Here is a 19,467-nt window from a genome sequence, read left to right on the forward strand (position 1 = left end):
CCATCGTGACCAGGTTACCCCAATGCGTCACGATGGTTATTATTTCAATACACAATAAACAATACATATAAAAAAAGAAATTATATATTAAAATAAAATAATATATAATTGATAGACCAGATCCTCGTATCTGACATTAAACAGATGCAATGCCAGCGTATTAAAGAGCCGGATGGCGACATCCAAAGGCGAGTCGGCTAGTGCGAACGTCCTGGATCTAACGGCTAGCAAAAGAGGTCGTGATCGTGATTCTCAAAAACGTTCCAGAACCCAAAACTAGCATTCCTCGACATATTTTTTATTGTCGACAGAACTCGTCAGTATTTTAAATATATGCTTAGCGACACAAAACTTACGAGAAATCAGCGAATTGTATTCCAACGCTTTTAAAAGAAAGACGCTAGGATACAATAACATATTATAATTGAATATTATATTATAAAAGAAAATCAAGAACCTTTTTTAAAGAAGGAGTATTTGGTTATTCTATGATTTATTAATATGACATTAGAATCACTAAAAACACCACATTGACTTTATTAATAGCATATTACAATTTGATAGATTTTCCTATCGTTTTCCCGGTTGAGAGGATAGTCATATAATTTGGGTTTTCACATAAAATGATTAATGTTTCTATATCATACTTTTCAAAACGTCATCAATATTTTTAATGAATGTTAGAAATTCTTCAAGCCGATTAAATTAATGCTTTTTAATACGCGAATAACGATAATCTTGGAAGATTTATTCCTGATATCGTTTACGTGTAGAGAGAATCTCCGCTTGCTCTTAAAAGTGATTCGGAGAGATCTTTAGTAGAAGTTTCTCCAGCCAAAATGTTCCCACTGAGATAGTAGGAATAAACTGATGGCGAACTTGTTCAAGAAAATGACATAGTATAGCACTTTCCGACAATAAACCGAAGTCCAACTCCATAGAAAAACTAAATCATTATGTAGAGAGGAGTCAGCAGAAGATCGAATGCATTTATATAATTTTAAATCATCCGCATACAGAAGAAAACTTGAATTTGTAACTGCTGTATTTATGTCATTAATAAAGAACGTTGGTCATTGGAGGAACCCCAGAAGGGGTATGAAAAATTTCTTGCATTTATAAAACTTTTTTTTTAATTAGAATAAAAAAATAATTTATCTCACGCTCCTGATTTTTATCTATAAAGATATTATGGTATATAAATCTAAGCCACGCAATAAGCTAAGTACGATATTGATAACATTAATTTTAATTTATTTTTTAATGTTTTCAATCTATGTTTAAGGACTAACGCATGAAGTAAGTTGCGAGTGATAAAATAAATATTTTATTAATGGTTTTAACCTTGACTAAATTTATTTACAGGTTATTGTAGTATTTTTTTGTTCATAAATATCAGTAAAGTGTATACATATATATCCTAGTATTAGTAAAATATAAGGAAAAGTGAGTTGAAAAAATAAATATAATATAAAGAGTCATTTGTAGATCAATTTTATTTACACGTGTAATTTAAATTTATTTTATATACTTTATATTATGCATATTTATTTACAAACATATATGCAAAGATAAGTGAAAATTGTGTACGAGATTTCAAAGCACGAGCGTGTTTCTAAGCAAAAATCTGGTTTTGTATAGAGAGACAATTCGTGATGTAACTGGGTGATTTTCTTAAAATATTTATTTAGTACAATTATTCTGTATTTCCAATGCGTCACTAGTAAAAAAATACGCAATGGCGTAACTAGAGAAGCAATGGGGGTAGGGGAACGCCCCGGGCGGCAAATGCTTGAGGGCGGCGTTTTCACGATGGAAGGACCTTTTTTAAAAAAATGTATTCACGAATAATTAAGAGCTAAGTCAAATACGTGGAAACAATAAGCAACAGTTTAACAAATGCTGATAAAAATATATTTTCGCGGCCCGAAAATTTAGCCTTTGGTTTTTTAGAATTGGTAAAAGTTGAAGTTACACTAGATGCTCTTCATTATTTGTTTGAATCATATGAAAATATTTCATCAAACTTGAACATTTTTTATATGCATGTAATAAGTGAAGGTATGTAGCGTGGCTGGAGGAGGGGAGGGTCAAATCTGTCATATTGAAGACATGCATTAAATTACAGATTTTGTATTAGATAATTGTATAAAAAAATCCTACCTACGCCACTGCATATACGTCAGCTCAAACATGCAGTCATATGCACACATAAACATTTATAACAAATGTGATAACCATGACTGAACCCAATGCGTTACAATGGCCATCATACAAATAATAATTATATTATAAAATATATTAAAAATAAAAGACAATTATGATGCACATCTAAAATAAATAAGAACCATCTCAGATACATTTTTTCAGCTCTTCAAAGCTATCGCCGAAAACATCATTGTTTTTGGATGGCTCGCGCAATTAGGTGTAAAGCTTTCGATACATGATTTATCACTCTTTTGTGGTTGAATGTGATTTTTGTGACAAATATACCGAAGAGAAGTAAGAATATTAATCTGGCAGCCTTTCAATATAAAATCAGAAGAGCAATCTAGTTGAGCTTTTAAATACATGTTTCCTTTGAGATCTTGAGTTTTATTCTATAAATGAGAATTTAATCCAATATATAAAATTGATCATAAGATAAACTGAGTAAGATATTCAAACGTAAATTATCTACTTATTTTTAGAAGCAAATATAAAATACGAACTGTATCGTAAACTAAAGTATTTTTAAAGCCTTATTAGATTAGATAGTTAAAATACAAATTCTGTTTGAGCAAAATAATATAATATACTCTTTTGAGAAGAATTCCTCTGAGATCGCAGGGTCTAGCTAGCTTTCTGGAAAATGTTACAACGTGACATTTATCAACGCAATACAAGTTTAACATGACTGCTTTACTACGTGCTCCTTTATATTATCATGGGAATACATTCAAAATTTCTAAATTCGACCTTTCCACTATACATGGTCATAAATGCATACCAAATTTTCTTTTCTAAATCACTGCATTGTGTTCGGAGACCATTATAACGCATATTGGGCAATTCACATGTTACCATGAGACCATATACTATCACTACCTATCGTCAGCCGCTCACCGTTTCTCGCCCATTAAAATTCTCCCATAATCTTTCTAATATATTTTAAACGTTTCCACATTATGCAGTGATGATAAATAATAACGGAACGCTGCGGCTTACTTAGTACACTCACAGTGACCGAGTCACACACTCAACGGTGTCGGTTACAGACCGGACCACCGCAAAATCTGATACAGCTGCTGAAACGCGAAGCAACAGATCAAACGACCTACTCAATGTCGCTAAACCATAAAAAAATAATCATAAATATAGCTATTAAACTATGTCGCGTTATCCTATTCTTGGGAATATCGTATTTGTTTCTTATACGTTACTGAGACAGTCGAAATAAAATCCAGGTCATACAAACTACTAATACTAATTGGAGAATCTGATTCTTATTTAATATGTACTATGTTCTTCCAAAAAGTCACGATCGACATGATTATAAAAGCAAATATTAAACCATTGAATATTTAAAAAAAAATATGGTGAACACCAAAATAAATTAACACCATCACACATACATTTTCTTAGCTCCTCATAGCTATCGCCGAAAACATCTTTGCGTTTGACAAGTTCATATAGAAGCTGAATGGCTCGTGTAAAAATTTTTTTACCAAGCGCTAACATCCTGGTCTTTACGGGTACGAATAAGGGACGCAATCGCGACTCTCTATTGCACTCTAAAACTCGCAGCTGTATTGACGGATTCTTGATACCACCTCTTAGCAACTTAAAAAGTGATTCATTGAGTAGACACTACGCCGAGAATACAATGAATCATATCTCAACGCTCTTAGCAAAAAGCCAATGCGAATGTTTAAAATTAGAAAATGTAAATGTATGCATTTAAAAATGTATAATTGGTAAACAAATATCATGGAAATAAATATTAACAAATGTTATGATCTTCATGCTACAAATAAGAGTAGAATTGTATAAAAGTCATTAAATATTAAAAAAAAAATTTGGACCATTGCTGTTTATATTAAACATTAAATATAAAAAATGCGGTCGACAATTTAATTTAATGATAATGTACTATATGTAAGTCGAAAATTCACGTCAAAAGCAATAAAATCGTACAATATTACGACTTACAATAAGTGGTAATCGAATGAAGAATTTCTAAGCCGAATTTTGACCAATAGGAGAGCGCAATAAACAGTTACCCATTCTCAGAAGTCAAAAATTCAAGTCAAAAGCAATAAAATCATGGCGGAGCATTTTTTTTTATAAAGTATTTATTTCCGTTAAAGTTTTTTTTAATATTCTGGGTATTTTATTTAAAATATACATATTTTAACAGATCCAAATTTGAATTATAGGCAAAGAAAGATAAGAAACGATGTATTATTGCAACACCTGCTAAAAATTGCACACTTGATTTTTAAAAATAATTTGTTAAATAAATGTTCAATATACACATTACAGAGTCATCGTTATTTAAACCATAATATAACTGCAAACATAGTTATTGGCAACTTCACTGAAAATACCTCGGAGTTGCTGAAAATATTTTTGGAGTGCAATTTTGCGCCGTCCTATTGGTTAAAATTCGGTTTATATGTTCCTCATTTAATTTTAAAAATTCTACGCCATCAGAATTCTGAGCTTAAAATTGTAGATGCTGTTAATATAGTTGCCGTCTCCTTACGAACGAGAAGCGTAAGATAATGAGCGCATATGTATCGATAAAATATGATTGTATTTCACCACGCGTTCTAGATTCACTACCGGCAAAAAATATTTTATATTATTAAAAAAAAATTAGTTAAAGCTACTAACAATGAAAAGGTTAGCTTTAATGTTTTTTGCAGCTGCTCATTTTTAATATTTATAATGAAGAAGTGAGTCAGCTTTATTAAAATGCGTCATGAAAGGACTGATTTTAGATTTCAGAATTGAGATTATTTGGCAAAATTTATTGTTTTTTAAACGCTTTTTGCTTTGACGCAATATATATATATATATATATATATATATATATATATATATATATATATATATATATATATATATATATATATATAAAATATGATTCATTATATAAAATACATTTATTTATATAATTAGTCATACTTCAGATAAATTTCTCAGTACGCAGTCTTGCAAGCGTACATTATAAACGATTTTTGCTACATGAATAATATAACTAACATATACATATGAATAAAAACGCTGATTTTGACATTTTTATTGTTAATAAGATCTTATTTAATTCATTTTATCGATTTAATTATTACAAATAGTCAGCAAAGTGGTTTTTTATTGTTAATTGCATACAACAGACTGATGCGTAATATATTTTGAAGTTACATAAAATAGGTTGTGAATTATTTGCACTTTAGTTTAAATAGTTTGCACTATAAATGTAATACTTTGCATTATAAATACTTTAGCATGCGGTCTACGTTTATATATATTGACAGTTGCGAAACGTTCACTTTCTGTTCAAACCAAAACCTAATCTAAACGAATTAACAAAAAAAAAAATTGTAGTGCAAAGTATTATTTATAGTGAAAACTATTTAAGCTAAAGTGCAATTATATATTTCACTATAAAATAGCGTTTTTGCATAAAATGCCAATAACATTATTTATCTTTGTGGCAAAACAATACCATAAAATAGTTATACAATCATCAAATATTATTAGTCAAGACTTAAAATTCATATTTAATAGTATTTTCGTACTCCTAATATGCTTGAACTTTTATTAGCGAATTTAAAATTTAATACTATAACTATTATATTTACCCATAACTGATACAATCTATTAATATATATAAAATAATATACTATAGTACTAATATATTAAGTATAATAAATTCATTTTTTATTGATTTACGTTACATATATTGTGAGAGCAAAATGAGTTAAAAATTAATCGAATTTGTCACTTGCATTTGCAAAGAAACGGCGTTTTAAAGATCTGGCTAAGGATCTATTGTGAACGGAATACATAACGAAAGTATGTGTAGATTTTTAAATACAATCCAAAAGATTTCTTAGACGGCAGGTAGCGAAAGTGCAATAGAAGAGATCCATCTCAAATTATGTAGATCGGTCAAGGAGTCAAATGATAATATGATTGTACAAAAATCGCAACGCTGCCATGGAAAAATAACTTCCATTAGACTTCAGCACTGAACTCACATCCAACGGAGTTTACGCCGAAGCAACGCAGACGTCGATCTAGTCATGCAAAACAGTCACCTTAAATATATTGAACTTCAACTGTTGTTCCTTTATTTATAAACCTAGATAATTTGAACAAAACGTACATTATATTTCAGAATATTACACATACTACATATTAGATAAATCAGCGTCTTTATTGAAGGGCATTGATAAGGCACTTCAGTGTTTATCTAACAGAGAGAAAAGAGAAATCTATCTGCGATAGAATAACTATTATTGTTTATCAATGTTTTTCTAGAGAAAAAAAATACATAGTTAATCATCCGCTGAGTCACAGGATTGTTTTTTCAGTGTCGAAATCCCCAGAACGCGTCGTAGACAGAAACGAGCGACAAAAAAAACAAACAAACAAACGCACACGATATGATAAAAGTGTGTTAGTGCGTGTGCGATTAGTGTGTCGCTACCGAGCTGGGGTGACCACACGTTCTGATTTTTTCAGTACGCGCCTAATCAAAACTTGCCAGTCGACTTCCATGGAGTAATGTGTTTATGTAGTACACGAGTACGCATGATAGGGGGCCACATACGAGGCGACAGTGTGACGCTGACTGGCCTGATAGCATCTGGTTCGAAAGCAATGAATCACCAGGCTACTTTTGAGCGCGCCTCCTTTATGCTCATTTGGAGATTTCTGGCCACCAGTACATATAATTCGTTTCCAAATGGTATCTAGTTTAGCCACTTAAATAATAACTTGACAATAATTTTGAGAAATTTATTATCAAGCTTATAGATTCATAAAAAAATAATTAAATTAGAATATAAATATATACATATAGTTATTTGACTTTACATATAGCTAACACACGAGTATACAATAGGTATATGTAATGCTAAATTTAAAGCAGTACTTCTGGATTTCAAGAGCCTTGTTAAGAAAATTGGAAAGTATATGTATGCGTTAATTGGTTTAAAATGCGTTGGTAATTATTTAAAAATAGAAAGTAAAAGGTGAATTATGTTTATTTTGTTCTTAATTTGAATTTTGGTTTGAAATTTATAATTTGGGAGGGGGGCAGGTGGGGACATTTACCCCCCCCCCTTGAATTTGGCCAAAAAAATCAATGTCATTTAATTAAATACTATGAATCTTAATGAAATAAAAGTATTAAAAAACTGAAATGACGTCCCTGATTCTGAACCAAAAGCTTTCGGGTATAACCCGAAAACATATTTTTTAAAATATGTTTTCGGGTTATATTGGAATACATTTTCATCGGTACGTATATACCAGTGAAAATACAATTTATCTGGCAGGTATTAATAAAATCATATGATTTCAACTTCTCCATGTGTAGAAATATATACATTTACATACTAATCATTATTTATTTACATGCGACATATAAATGTAATAGTGAATGTGTATTTTTCAGCAAAGTTATATTTTCACTACTTATATATATTTCTACTAGCGAAAATAAAATTATATAATGCTCTAAAATGCTTATGAAATTGAATTTGACAGTTGCGAAACGTCCATTTGCTGTTCAAACCCAAACCTAACCTAATCAAAATTAAATCAAGCCCAAACTATTACGAGAATTTAGGGAAAGTAGATTACACTTTTATGATCCCTCTCTGATGAAAAAACTTAATAATAATAATAACAAAGAAGTTTATTAATTTGTCTTTAACATTCTTAAAAAAAACAGCAAGACATATTTGGCTACTATGATATGACAAGTTTCCCTAATACGTCATAGTAGTTTAACAACACAATAAAAGAAGAAAGTTTAAGAGAAAAAAGTGATTAATCATATTTACACACTCATAGAACTTTAGGTGTCAAAAAAAAATACAATTTACTTTTTACATACAATTTATATTTATGAGATTAATGAAAGCACTGTTAACTTTAAAATCGAGATACAAGTCGATAGTTAAAATTAAATGTAAGTTTTCATCAGATTATTTGATTTGTTATAATTCAATACATAAAAATATATTTCGCATTGCTACGTGTAACCAAACATTTCTAGCTGCCATTTATGGGTCAACTGTGCTATTTTAAACTTTAAAAAAATTGAATAGTTGAAATTTGAGCTGAACAGCGACGCGCTGATGACCGATTACGTGCTACTGCAATACGTGAAGACTTTATTATTTGTGCGCTAATTTTTATGCATGTTTTTAATTTGTTTTGTAACATTTTACAATTAGTCATTAGTTAATATAAATAAAATACAAAATTATTTATAAAAAATAATTCTAATAAATTATCACTACGCATCGAACATCGAATTTAATATTTTATGTATGAAAGTTCATTCTTAAACAACTCATCCCTCAGTTGTTGCAAATTTGTTGTCATTTTGCCAACTGTTACGAATATATTAAACTTTCCAGTATCTTTGGGCAAAAAAATTAAAAAACATCTGTCAAATCCTATATCATTTACTGTTGGTATTCCTCAAGGTTAAATATTAGGCCGATTGCTATTTACAATATTCACAAGCTACTTTGATTCACAATTTTTACGCTGATGCTGTAAAATTAAATTTAAATTATAAATAAATTGTTAGTCACTGCGAATTCCACTAAAAGCGTTGCAGCGATTTTTCATCGTAGACGAAAAAAATATTTCGCGCTTTTTACAATGAATTATCATAAAATATTAATTAAAATTACAATGCAATCGTGTTCAGAAATCACGGTCAATAGATTCATTATACATTTTCAACTACTTATTTATTGTTTTACTGATGATTTCTGAAAAGGTGCATATTTGAAAATACCGATTCTTTTGATCAATCAATACCTTTACAACTACTTTTTTCGGAACCACCCATTTAAGCGTGAAAAAAGAGTTGTCGCAAAAACTTGCTAAAAGCGTAATAAATCAAGACTTGTATTTAATTGGCCAATATTTAAATAATTTAATAGTCAGTTTTTTTAGTAGGCGAATGGTCAGTATTATTTTACTGTAATGGTAAGTATAAATAATGAATAGGTCAGCATAAATAGATTATTGTTCTGTATACATAACTTAATTAGTCAGTATAAGCATAATATTTGATAAAAATAAACATAGAAAGGTTAGTTTTTCTTTTAAATTTTCTCAAAAAACGAATTAATATAATGGTATTTGAAAACCTATAATTAGTTTTAGAACTTTCATTGAACAGCAAATGGACGTTTCGCAACTGTTACAGCGAACGTCGTTTTTTTACATGTATCACGTCTGTCGAATGACAGCAAATAATTTATTGTAAATCGATCGTCATATATTAAATGCCGATCATTTTATAGTGAATGCTGATAATTTTGTTTTAATTACTGATTGTTAATTAGTTGGTTGGTTGACCCTTAAACACCTTGATTAATATACTGGCCATCTGTCAACATAAAACTGACATTGAGGTTAAAATACGGATCATATAATATAGATAAATATATATAGCACAGAAAAATAATTCTCCTATCAGGACACCAAATGATTACATTCATCGTCAATCACTAGAATGCGTACAAAATAAATTCCTTATAAACACAATATTCCACTTGCATGAATCAGCTATATTTATTTACTAAACAATTTTTAAAAATCATTAGAATATATAAAAGTTAAATTTATAATAAATTGTACTGCCCCGAATTGATATCCATTAGACTCGCGTCAACAAAATGTATTTTGTATTGATAATGATAACTCCAATTACCGTATGAATTCCACATTCCCGAGATTACATCGGTTTGAAAATCAATACGGTTAGTCAAAAAATAGATTTCAGCTTTATTTTTAAATAAAAGTATATAAATTGTATTTTTTAGGGATATGTTGCAAAGGGGTTAAATATATAAATAAATAATTATAACTTCCGATCAATAATCGTAGATTGTTCTAGCAGCTTTTTCTTATAAGCAAATCGAAGCAATTCACATTGAATTAACGTTAGTTAAAAGAGAAGAATCGAAATGGAATCTTGCTAGTAAATTAAAAAATAGCCATAAAAGACCTTGCAAGCAATTAACTGGCATAGTTGGAATCGTCTCAGAATCGAACAATAAACCGACATAAGAGTCATAGAAACAGATTGCTTCAGAACCTTTCAATGGAGAAGATTGGAAAGTTTGACGTTTGTTTGATAGCTGTCAGTTGCACCAAAATCAATATAATTACTTTTAACTAAAAATATATTTATTGTTTGTTTAAAAAACGACGCTTGCAAAAAACTGACCTAATTTAAGACATCGATTATTGAAAATGTGTATTATTTAACGGACTAACTGCATATATAAATGTATAATTGAAGACTATGCATGTCTGAAGGCTTTTTAAATTTGTACATGTCAAATAAAAAAGCAATTAAGAACTGAACGTACAATGTAGTTAAATAATTAATTAAATCAGAAACACACTAGAAAGTCGTAATGATAAATAAAAAGTGTTGAAAAATTTTTAAAATACGCCATTAAAAATGATTTAGCATTTTTCATGCGTTTATGATTTATACATTATTTTTTTGGGAAACTTCAATATGTGACGTCATTTTATTAGCCAAAAGTGTGAATTACTATGTAATTACTAGCAATTGATTACAAATTAACGATGTGTCAATAATTCATAATACTAATCAACATTCTTTGCTATCTTCATGGTATCAATCAACGCTGAAAATAATTTAGCACTTATCTATCATATCATTACTTTACTACGGAAATGATATAATTCAATATATAATTAATTAAAAATTGATGACTGATAAGTTTAATCTATTTTTGGCCAAAACACAATTAACCACAAACCAAGATTATAATTCAGATATTGGTCGCATGAAAAACTGCTACGACCAAAATTTATTATTTCAATTCAAATCGGCAAAGAAGAAGAATTTAATAATATTTCTCTTCTTCTTCTTCTACGCTGATGCAGCGGTGGAAAATAACACAAATAGAGTTGCCATCGCAGAAAATAAAAATAAAGACAACAAAAGGATCAGGGACAACGCCCACGCGAGCCTCGAGACTACACCCCTGGGCCGCGACCGAACGTCTCGCCGCGCGAATTATTATCATACAACCTATAAGCCATTATGCACCGGAGGCGCCGTATATTTCTCGGTTCGTGCGAAAAGTTCGCAAACACAGGTGTGTTTGTGAACGTGCATTCGAAAACGCAGCCGTGACCGTGCGGATTCGGCGGTCGCGAAATTTGCATCGATTGCCGGCCGGAAAATCGACGGCGGGTTCCTGCGGCTTTTCCGGGCAACGCCCGGCTGTCAGGGTTGCCACGATGCGAAAACCGGATAATATTTTTATTTCTTTAATAATTGGCAAGGGTCGGATCCATTAACATTTTTAATTTTAACATTTTTAATTTTTAATTATTTATTAAAAATATAAGCAGCATGTCTTGACAGATTATACCAATGCGTCATACAAATACACATTAAAATATTGTGTAAAATAAAAATGTATTTGGACTTCACTAGTGAAGTGTATAACTTCACTGAAAAATATTTATTCACTATAATATTTATACATCGCATGTAAATAAATAATGAAAGGTATGTAAGTGTATATATTACTATTTCGATATGATTTCACTGAAATTAGGTACATATTTTTAAAAATATTTTCATGATATTTTTTTTCTTTGAGAATTTCTGGCTTAGAATCAGAAACGTTATTTCAACCTTGTCTATTTTTCTTAAATTCATATATTTTCTTAACATACATGATTTTTTCTGGCTAAATTCAATATGGAAAGGGAATAAATACCCCACCTGCTCTCCTAAATGATGCCCTTGTTCTAAATTCCTGGATAAATATCGGGGTGATTAATTTATGGTACGCTAGATTGCTATTCTATATTAACATTACATTCTCACATACATATGCGTCATTTATAAAAAAGAAACACTAGCAGCCGTTGACTCACTAATGCGTCATTTGTAATTCATAATCGATGGCAAAGCGGATGTGAATAGCCCTTTTTAACACTTCAAAATCAATGATTTTTAAATAAAATGAATTTTTATTGATCATCGCAAAAAATGATAAATATAGAGCGATAAATTTAGAGGTGTTCAGAAAAGCTTAAAATACGATTTTTTCATAAAATAAGCGTCGAATATTCATGCATACAAATTTGCATTTTCAATGACTGTATAATGCGACGCAACAATACAAATATGCAAATTATTAAAATAAGAAATTTATTACAAATCTGACCATCGTGACATTTCATACACACACATACATACATATAATATACGTCAATTCAAACATGCACTCGTATTAGCACACATATTCTCAACAAATGTGTACGAAATGAATTGTAAAATAAAAAAGAATTAAACATTTATATCATCAAACATAAATCGTTTTAGCTCCTCGTAGCAATCGCCGAAAACATTATTATAGTAGCTAAAAATCGTTGAGCATTAACGGATTGTAGACACCACTCCTCATAAACTTCAAAAGAAGTCGAAAATATATTGAATATATCTCGACGATTCTAACAAAATTATGCCATACATACTTCACTGGGAATCTAGACATGGATGCTACGAACTAACGTATAGAACGCGAATCACTGATTTTTTTAAGTGACATGCGCTCCGTGTAATGAAATCGAGCATTTTCAACGCCTTATCACAAACTTTTGTGATTGGGATTATACAATAAGTGGACACCTAGCAAGCTTATAATGTAATAGAAATCCGTCTACTATATGAACAGTTACCAATTCCAAACATTATGAAAAATGTACTGGATATGAATATAGTTATACTAATAGCTGGAAACCTATTTAAAAAAAACAGTAATAGCGAGTATCATAAATAGGCTATTTTTTGCGCCACCTTGAAAAACCGGAGACAAAGTAAAACCGGCTAGACTGCGACAGCCCTGAACGACACGCCCCGTCGCAGCGCCAGCCGGCGCGCACCCCCTACACCCTCGATCGAAAAGCGCTAACGGCTCGCCGAAAAAATCGATCGATCGATCGCTCGGCTCCCGTTATCTGCGATTCGCGGGAGCCGAGAGAGATGACGGCGGCCGAAATTATGTAACAATAATCGGGAGAATGCCGCATCGAGGAGAGGCGCGTCTGACGGCGAGATTTCGCATCGATCCGAAGAAGAGCGAGCGCGACGCTACCGACGCGACGAGCGGATTCGAGGCGGACAGTGTAGGGGGCGCCTCGTTCTCACCGACGACTCTGTCGTCAAGGTGACCAAGGTCGATGTCGCATCCTTAGCGGGAAACGCCGCTTAGTCATCGTTTCGTTCTAGAACGGGGCCTGACGTCTCGTATCGGCGCCGTTTCTTTTCCACATATCGTTCGGCGATCATTGCAATACATCGCAGCTGAAATGGCAAGCATCGATCATTTTCGCCGTAGCGCGTGCCGGCGAAAGCCGGCAGCGCAACTAGTGACATCTAGCGGCGCGCCGGTGAAACGCAATTCATACACGAGGGCAATGGAAATGTTCATTTGACGCATGCGCGTTGATCATAAACGGATGTTGATTTGGTGCATGCGTACAAATATTTTGTCTATAGTTAACAATTTTTGCGATGTTCGGCATTACCCCAGCTACATTCAAAATAATAGTTTATCTTTAAATTTTTATTTTATTATGTTTTAAGTACATATATTGTCATACACAAGGCCGCCAAGAAAAAAACCCCTAAACATTTGTGACTTCTATAATATAATATTTAAAGACGCACAGTTCGCACAATTATGCGTTTTCTTATATAAACCAAAATAAAAAGCAGAAATTCTAAATGAATAGCATTTTATATTTATTCACTGTGACCTATGGACTATTGTAGTCATAAACTAACAGATAAAGGAAAGAAGATCCGATACTCGGAAAATCAAATTCTGCAATAACTCAATTTATACCTCTTTGTCTTAATATTTATTTTATTCATATAAAAAACATATCGATCGATTTTTTCACATTAAGACCCGGGCCCTGGTTATTTACATGGGCTGGCCCACTGCCGCTCGTCAGGCAAAAACATAGTTTCAGTTTTATCCTTTATAGCAATAAGTCAGTGCGCTAAAAGTAATAATGTTAATATGAATGGTTCGCAACTTAATTAAATGAGGTTACTGGGTGCTGGTGTCGACAATCAGCCGGGTTTCAGCTGTAAGCTATATATAATGTCCTAGAGTCACGATTATGTCTTATTAGACAAACACTCCTATTGCATTGGCCGTCTAGCTTCTCAACAAGCTTGCCAGGCGCAATAATACTTTCGGTTTTAGCTACGAGGAGCTAGAACATTTTATATGGAATGGCGCATTTTTGTTATAGGTTATATTTAAAGCATACTAACTCTTTATTCTTAAAAAAAAATACTATTTAGTTTATTGCTTTATTTTATAAAATACGTTTTATATGAGTTTTAGTGCTATACCTTGCAAAAAAGCAATTGCATCATCTTGCAAAGAAGCTATACATTTTTATGGGTAAAATTTTTTTAGTTTCTTTAGTAGAAGCCCAAAAATATATAAAGAAAAAAGTGATTTGCTCTACTATCTTTTAGGTTTTAAATGCCAAAGTTTATTGAATAATTATAATACGATAAACAACTACAATGTAGTTAATTTGAATTACTAAAAATCTTAAAATGCTTATAATCGCGATCGATTCGATTTTTGCTGAGTTTTAAAAAACTTGCACAAAAAAGCTAACTTATATAAGAGGATAGGATAAATCGATTGTTTGAAGCCTTTTAAAAAAAATTGTATAGAATTACGAATACGCGTGATTTTATAGAGATGTTTTGAAAATATCATTATTTTTACAGTAAGTTGATAAAGGATTTTGCGCATGCGCCGAGAAAATTTCGCATCAAACGGCGCCGGTGCTGCCACCCGACAAAAATGCAAATGAATCGTTACCTTTTCTAATGAGCAGGCTGGTCACTCTGCGCAGGGCCTCGCGCGGCGACTTATGGAAAAACTTAGGCGTCAGATTTGGCGGCAGAGTCAGTGGTTTTCTGGAACTGTCCCAGCCTCCTGCGGGAACGCTGGCCGTTGAGGCCGGCAATCTCTCCAAATGTTCGATGGAAGCTGGCCTGAAAATTTCAAGAGAGAGTTAGCTCCGAAGTTATTTAATTTCAGTGAACACTCTTATAATATTTGTCGAGATAATAAAATTAAATATAGCCTTATAAAATTTAAGAAAAGTAAATCTTTTAAAATAATAAAAATTGAAATGTATTATTTTTTTTATTTTACTTAAAACATTGAAATTCCTCACTACATCAATTTATTAACACTAAATAACTAATTACCCCTAAAAGATTTCGTTTGTTAGATATCACTGATTTTTAAATTGAAAAATAGAGGTTTTTAATACAAGTTATTTTTTATTATATTTTTATGATTTATTATGGTACTTAAATTAAAACAAAAAATTTTAGTACTATTGCATTTAGAGAAAAAAAAGGTGCAGAAATGCTATTTTATAACTGGAAAAACTGTGTAGTATAATATATAAAATATCATTTTCATTCACTAACAAACAAAATAGACCTGATTCTTGCGACGTTAGTTGGAAGGATTTTTTACTATTGTATATAATATAAGCTTGCATTTGTGATGCATATTTGTATTCATCACTTATCCACTTGAATATTGCTTTACTTACGTCCTGAATTTTGGACTCGAACAAGATTTTTAAAATAAAACACGTGGAAATTATGATTTTTATGGTAAATATTTCTATCTGTATTTTTTTGTTGCAAAAATTAAATAATCTCATTTAAATGCAAAGATCAGTTCTGATTTAGAAACTATTATTATAATTATCAGTCATATAACATAAAAAATGAAAGTTTTGAAATAGCTGTTTATTTTGCTTTTGAGTGTAAGGTATTTAATCGAATTTTGGTCAACGCAAAAGGATGAATTTTGAAAAATAATTATAAAAATAAAATGATACTATATTGGAAAAATAATATTGATGAAGCCGAAAGTATCGGATAATTTCATAAATATATCGAGTTATCTTATCTAAAGTAACTGTAATAGTAATTTATTTACTGCATGATGATACTACTAATAAATTTGTTAAATAATCTACAAACAATAGTTACATATTGTAAAATTAATTAAAACAAAAAATATTTATGATATTAACAATAAGATAATATATAATATTAATAATGCGATATTTTATTGTGTTAAATTTTCTACCTGTGTCTCTGACGAGGATACCATCCACGTGCCGGTCCACCAGCTAATCGCAGAAGCTCGGCCCCAGCTATAGCTCTCTCCATAGAGTTTGTGCCTCGACCGTATCCTCCGACAGTACAGCTGCCGCCTAAATAAATAAAATCATTATTAGAATATAATAATATATAATAATATAAATTTGATTCAGATCGTACTAATAGTAGGAATAGAGTTCATCGTGTTGCTCATTCTCGGACCATCGGCAGTTCTGCGGTGAGGAGTGCGAGGAACGTCTATTCCTCGACCGAACACTGGTGTTTCAGGCAAACTGGCCGAAGTTTGCAGGCCGCTACCTCCCGATCCATCTTCTCTGCCACGCTGCCTTTGAAGAGTTCTGCGTCTTCCACTCATTATACCCATATCTGAAGCATTAAAATTTTAAATTATTAAGAAGAACATAAATTATTTCATACTTTTATTAAGGATAAATTTAGGAAAAAAGGCTAAAAGATTATGATACTTTCTTGACTCTCAGAAAGAGCGTTACAATATTCTTAATTCTTCTAGTATTAGTATTTTCGCAAAAAAATTAATAGCTAGTAGAATTAATACTTTGAATCATGTTATTGTTTCAATTGCTGAAATATAAGAAATCCTGGAAATAAATAAAGGACTCCCGCAAAAATAGTGCTAGGCAGCTTTCAATCACAAAGATTATTTTCAGTTTATTAAAGTTGCACATAAAACACCAATTTTTAAATCCAGGTCTAAATCAGATGTTAAAAAATAGACCAATAAGCATTCTTTCATGCCCGGGCAAGATCTTCGAATCAACTCAATTATATTTATAGTCATTTTTATCATATTCTTAGTCCTGATCAACATGGCTTCGTATATAAAAGACATACCTCAACTAATCTTCTTGAATATTCTAATTTCATTTGTAATTCTTAAAATACTTGTATTCAGGTCGAATCTATTTATACAGATTTTCGTAAAGCATTCGATAGAGTCAACCATCAAATTACTGAAATGAAAACAATTACAAATGGATAGAATTATATATAACATTTCAGATGGAAGCTAAGTTTTAACGGTACATGATAATGAATCTACACCAGTTTGTATTACCTCAGGTGTTCCTCATGGAGCTCATTTGCGACCCTCACTATTCAATAATGATCTAATGGAACAATTGCATGCTTTATGCTGATTTGAGAAAGTGTGAATGATTGTTTAATTTCACATAGTGATATGAATTCTTCAACTAATTGGTCCAGAAATAATGTCATAGAAAAAAATGTAGTGTAGTTACAAAAAGAATAATAACAGAAGTATATATAGACATTAATTGGATCCAAAACCATCTAAAAGAGTTATGTAAATTACAGATTTGGGCATATTTTTTAGATGCACTAGAAATTTCAAGCAACCAAATAAATTTAAAGTATTCTAACTCATATGTGTTAAATATTATTGAGCATAATTAGCTGGTTGTCATTTTATAAGGTTTATATGGACTAAATTAGGGTTTTTAAATAGGTTAAATATAAAATCTCCCTAAGATTTAGAATATATAATGAGAACTTCTAGTCACGGACGTCATTTCAGTTTTTTTCAGGGGAGGGGGCAAAAGTTGGCTAGTCAGTGGTTATTTTTAAATATTATGATTTCAATAAGATTCATAGTATTTCATTAAATGACATGCATTTTTCTGGCCTAATTCGAGAGGTTCAAAAACAACATAACGATTTACAATAAGTGAAAATCGAATGAAGCATATCTAAACTGAATTTTGACCAATAGGAGAGTCAATAGGAACGCTCGGTAACGAGCATTCTCACTGTGACGGCGACGGTACGATTTTATTGCTTTTGACATGGATTTCTATTGACTAAAATTCGGTTTGAATACACTTTAACCAATACCCTCATATCAGAAGTCCGTAGTAATATCTGTAAGGATAGCTATAATATTTTTTAAACATTTTTGAATAAAAAAACTGTGGAGTAATATGCGAAGTGCGACATCTGTCTATACGTCTTCTTCCGATAATTTCCCCCAAGAGTTGGAATGGTTTAGTTTGTGTTTTGGACTTGATCTAATGAAAATTTAAAACTTTCATTAGGTCACATTGGGTTTGGGTAATTTGTGTAGGTTAGGTTTGGGTTTGAACAGCAAATGTATGTTTCGCAACTGTCAAATTGAGTTTCATAGACATTTTAAAGCAGCATATAATTTCACTAGCACCTATCAGTTAAATTAAATTTTCCCTAGAAGAAATGTATATCAACTGGTGAAAATGTATTTGGACTGCACTAGAAATGTATATCAACTGGCGAAAATGTATTTGGACTGAAAATATAACTTCACTGAAAAATACACATTCACTGTTAACATTTATACATGGCATATAAATAAATAATGATAAGTATATATTAATTAATACGTATGGAAGACTTTCACTAGTAAAAATATATATCTACCAGTGAAAATGTATTCCAATATTCCAAATGACATATATTTAAACATATTTTTGGAATAGATTCAAGATTTTTTTTATATTTTCTGGTTTTGAATCAGGGCCGTCTTTGTAGATTTTTCCAGGGGTGGGGGAGGCGAAAGTTGGCCAATCAGTAGTATTTTTTTAATATTTTGATTTCATTAAAATTCATAGTATTTCATTAAATGATATGCATTTTTCTAGCCAAATTCAAGGGGAGGGGGAGAAATCCCCCTCTTTGATTATAATTCTATTGAAAATCATACAATGTATTCTTAAATACATTTTGTTAGACTGGTATCCATTTTATAAGTAGGGCTAATCCATATACTAAATACCGTTTGTCATTATTTCATTTTTTTATTTAAAATGTTTAGACAGAGTTTTTGTGTTGAGAGCAATGGGTCGAAGCAGTTTAAAGCGAAACGATTTGATGGTTATTTATATGATCATATAGTAGTAAATGGCGTCTTTTTATATAAATATGTACATAAATGTGAACAAGATATTTTTAATAATTAT

The 19,467-nt window shown here is 31.1% G+C and overlaps 1 protein-coding gene across 20 annotated transcripts in view; it reads right to left on the minus strand.

Annotated features, from left to right (window-relative positions):
• LOC148227917 (uncharacterized) overlaps positions 1–19,467 on the minus strand; it is a 463,346-nt gene that overhangs the window by 53,629 nt on the left and 390,250 nt on the right. For all 20 annotated transcript variants that reach the window (XM_088200610.1, XM_088200599.1, XM_088200607.1 and 17 more), the window contains 3 exons: positions 16,658–16,864; positions 16,464–16,590; positions 15,165–15,340 (listed from right to left, as the gene is read on the minus strand). In XM_088200610.1, coding sequence (XP_088056736.1) covers positions 15,165–15,340; positions 16,464–16,590; positions 16,658–16,864 — 510 coding nt within the window. The remainder of the gene's footprint in view (positions 1–15,164; positions 15,341–16,463; positions 16,591–16,657; positions 16,865–19,467) is intronic.

The sequence above is a fragment of the Plectrocnemia conspersa genome, unplaced genomic scaffold (genome assembly GCF_051122295.1).
Source record: "Plectrocnemia conspersa isolate PC_06_02 unplaced genomic scaffold, ASM5112229v1 ptg000012l, whole genome shotgun sequence".
NCBI classification, from domain to species: domain Eukaryota; kingdom Metazoa; phylum Arthropoda; class Insecta; order Trichoptera; family Polycentropodidae; genus Plectrocnemia; species Plectrocnemia conspersa.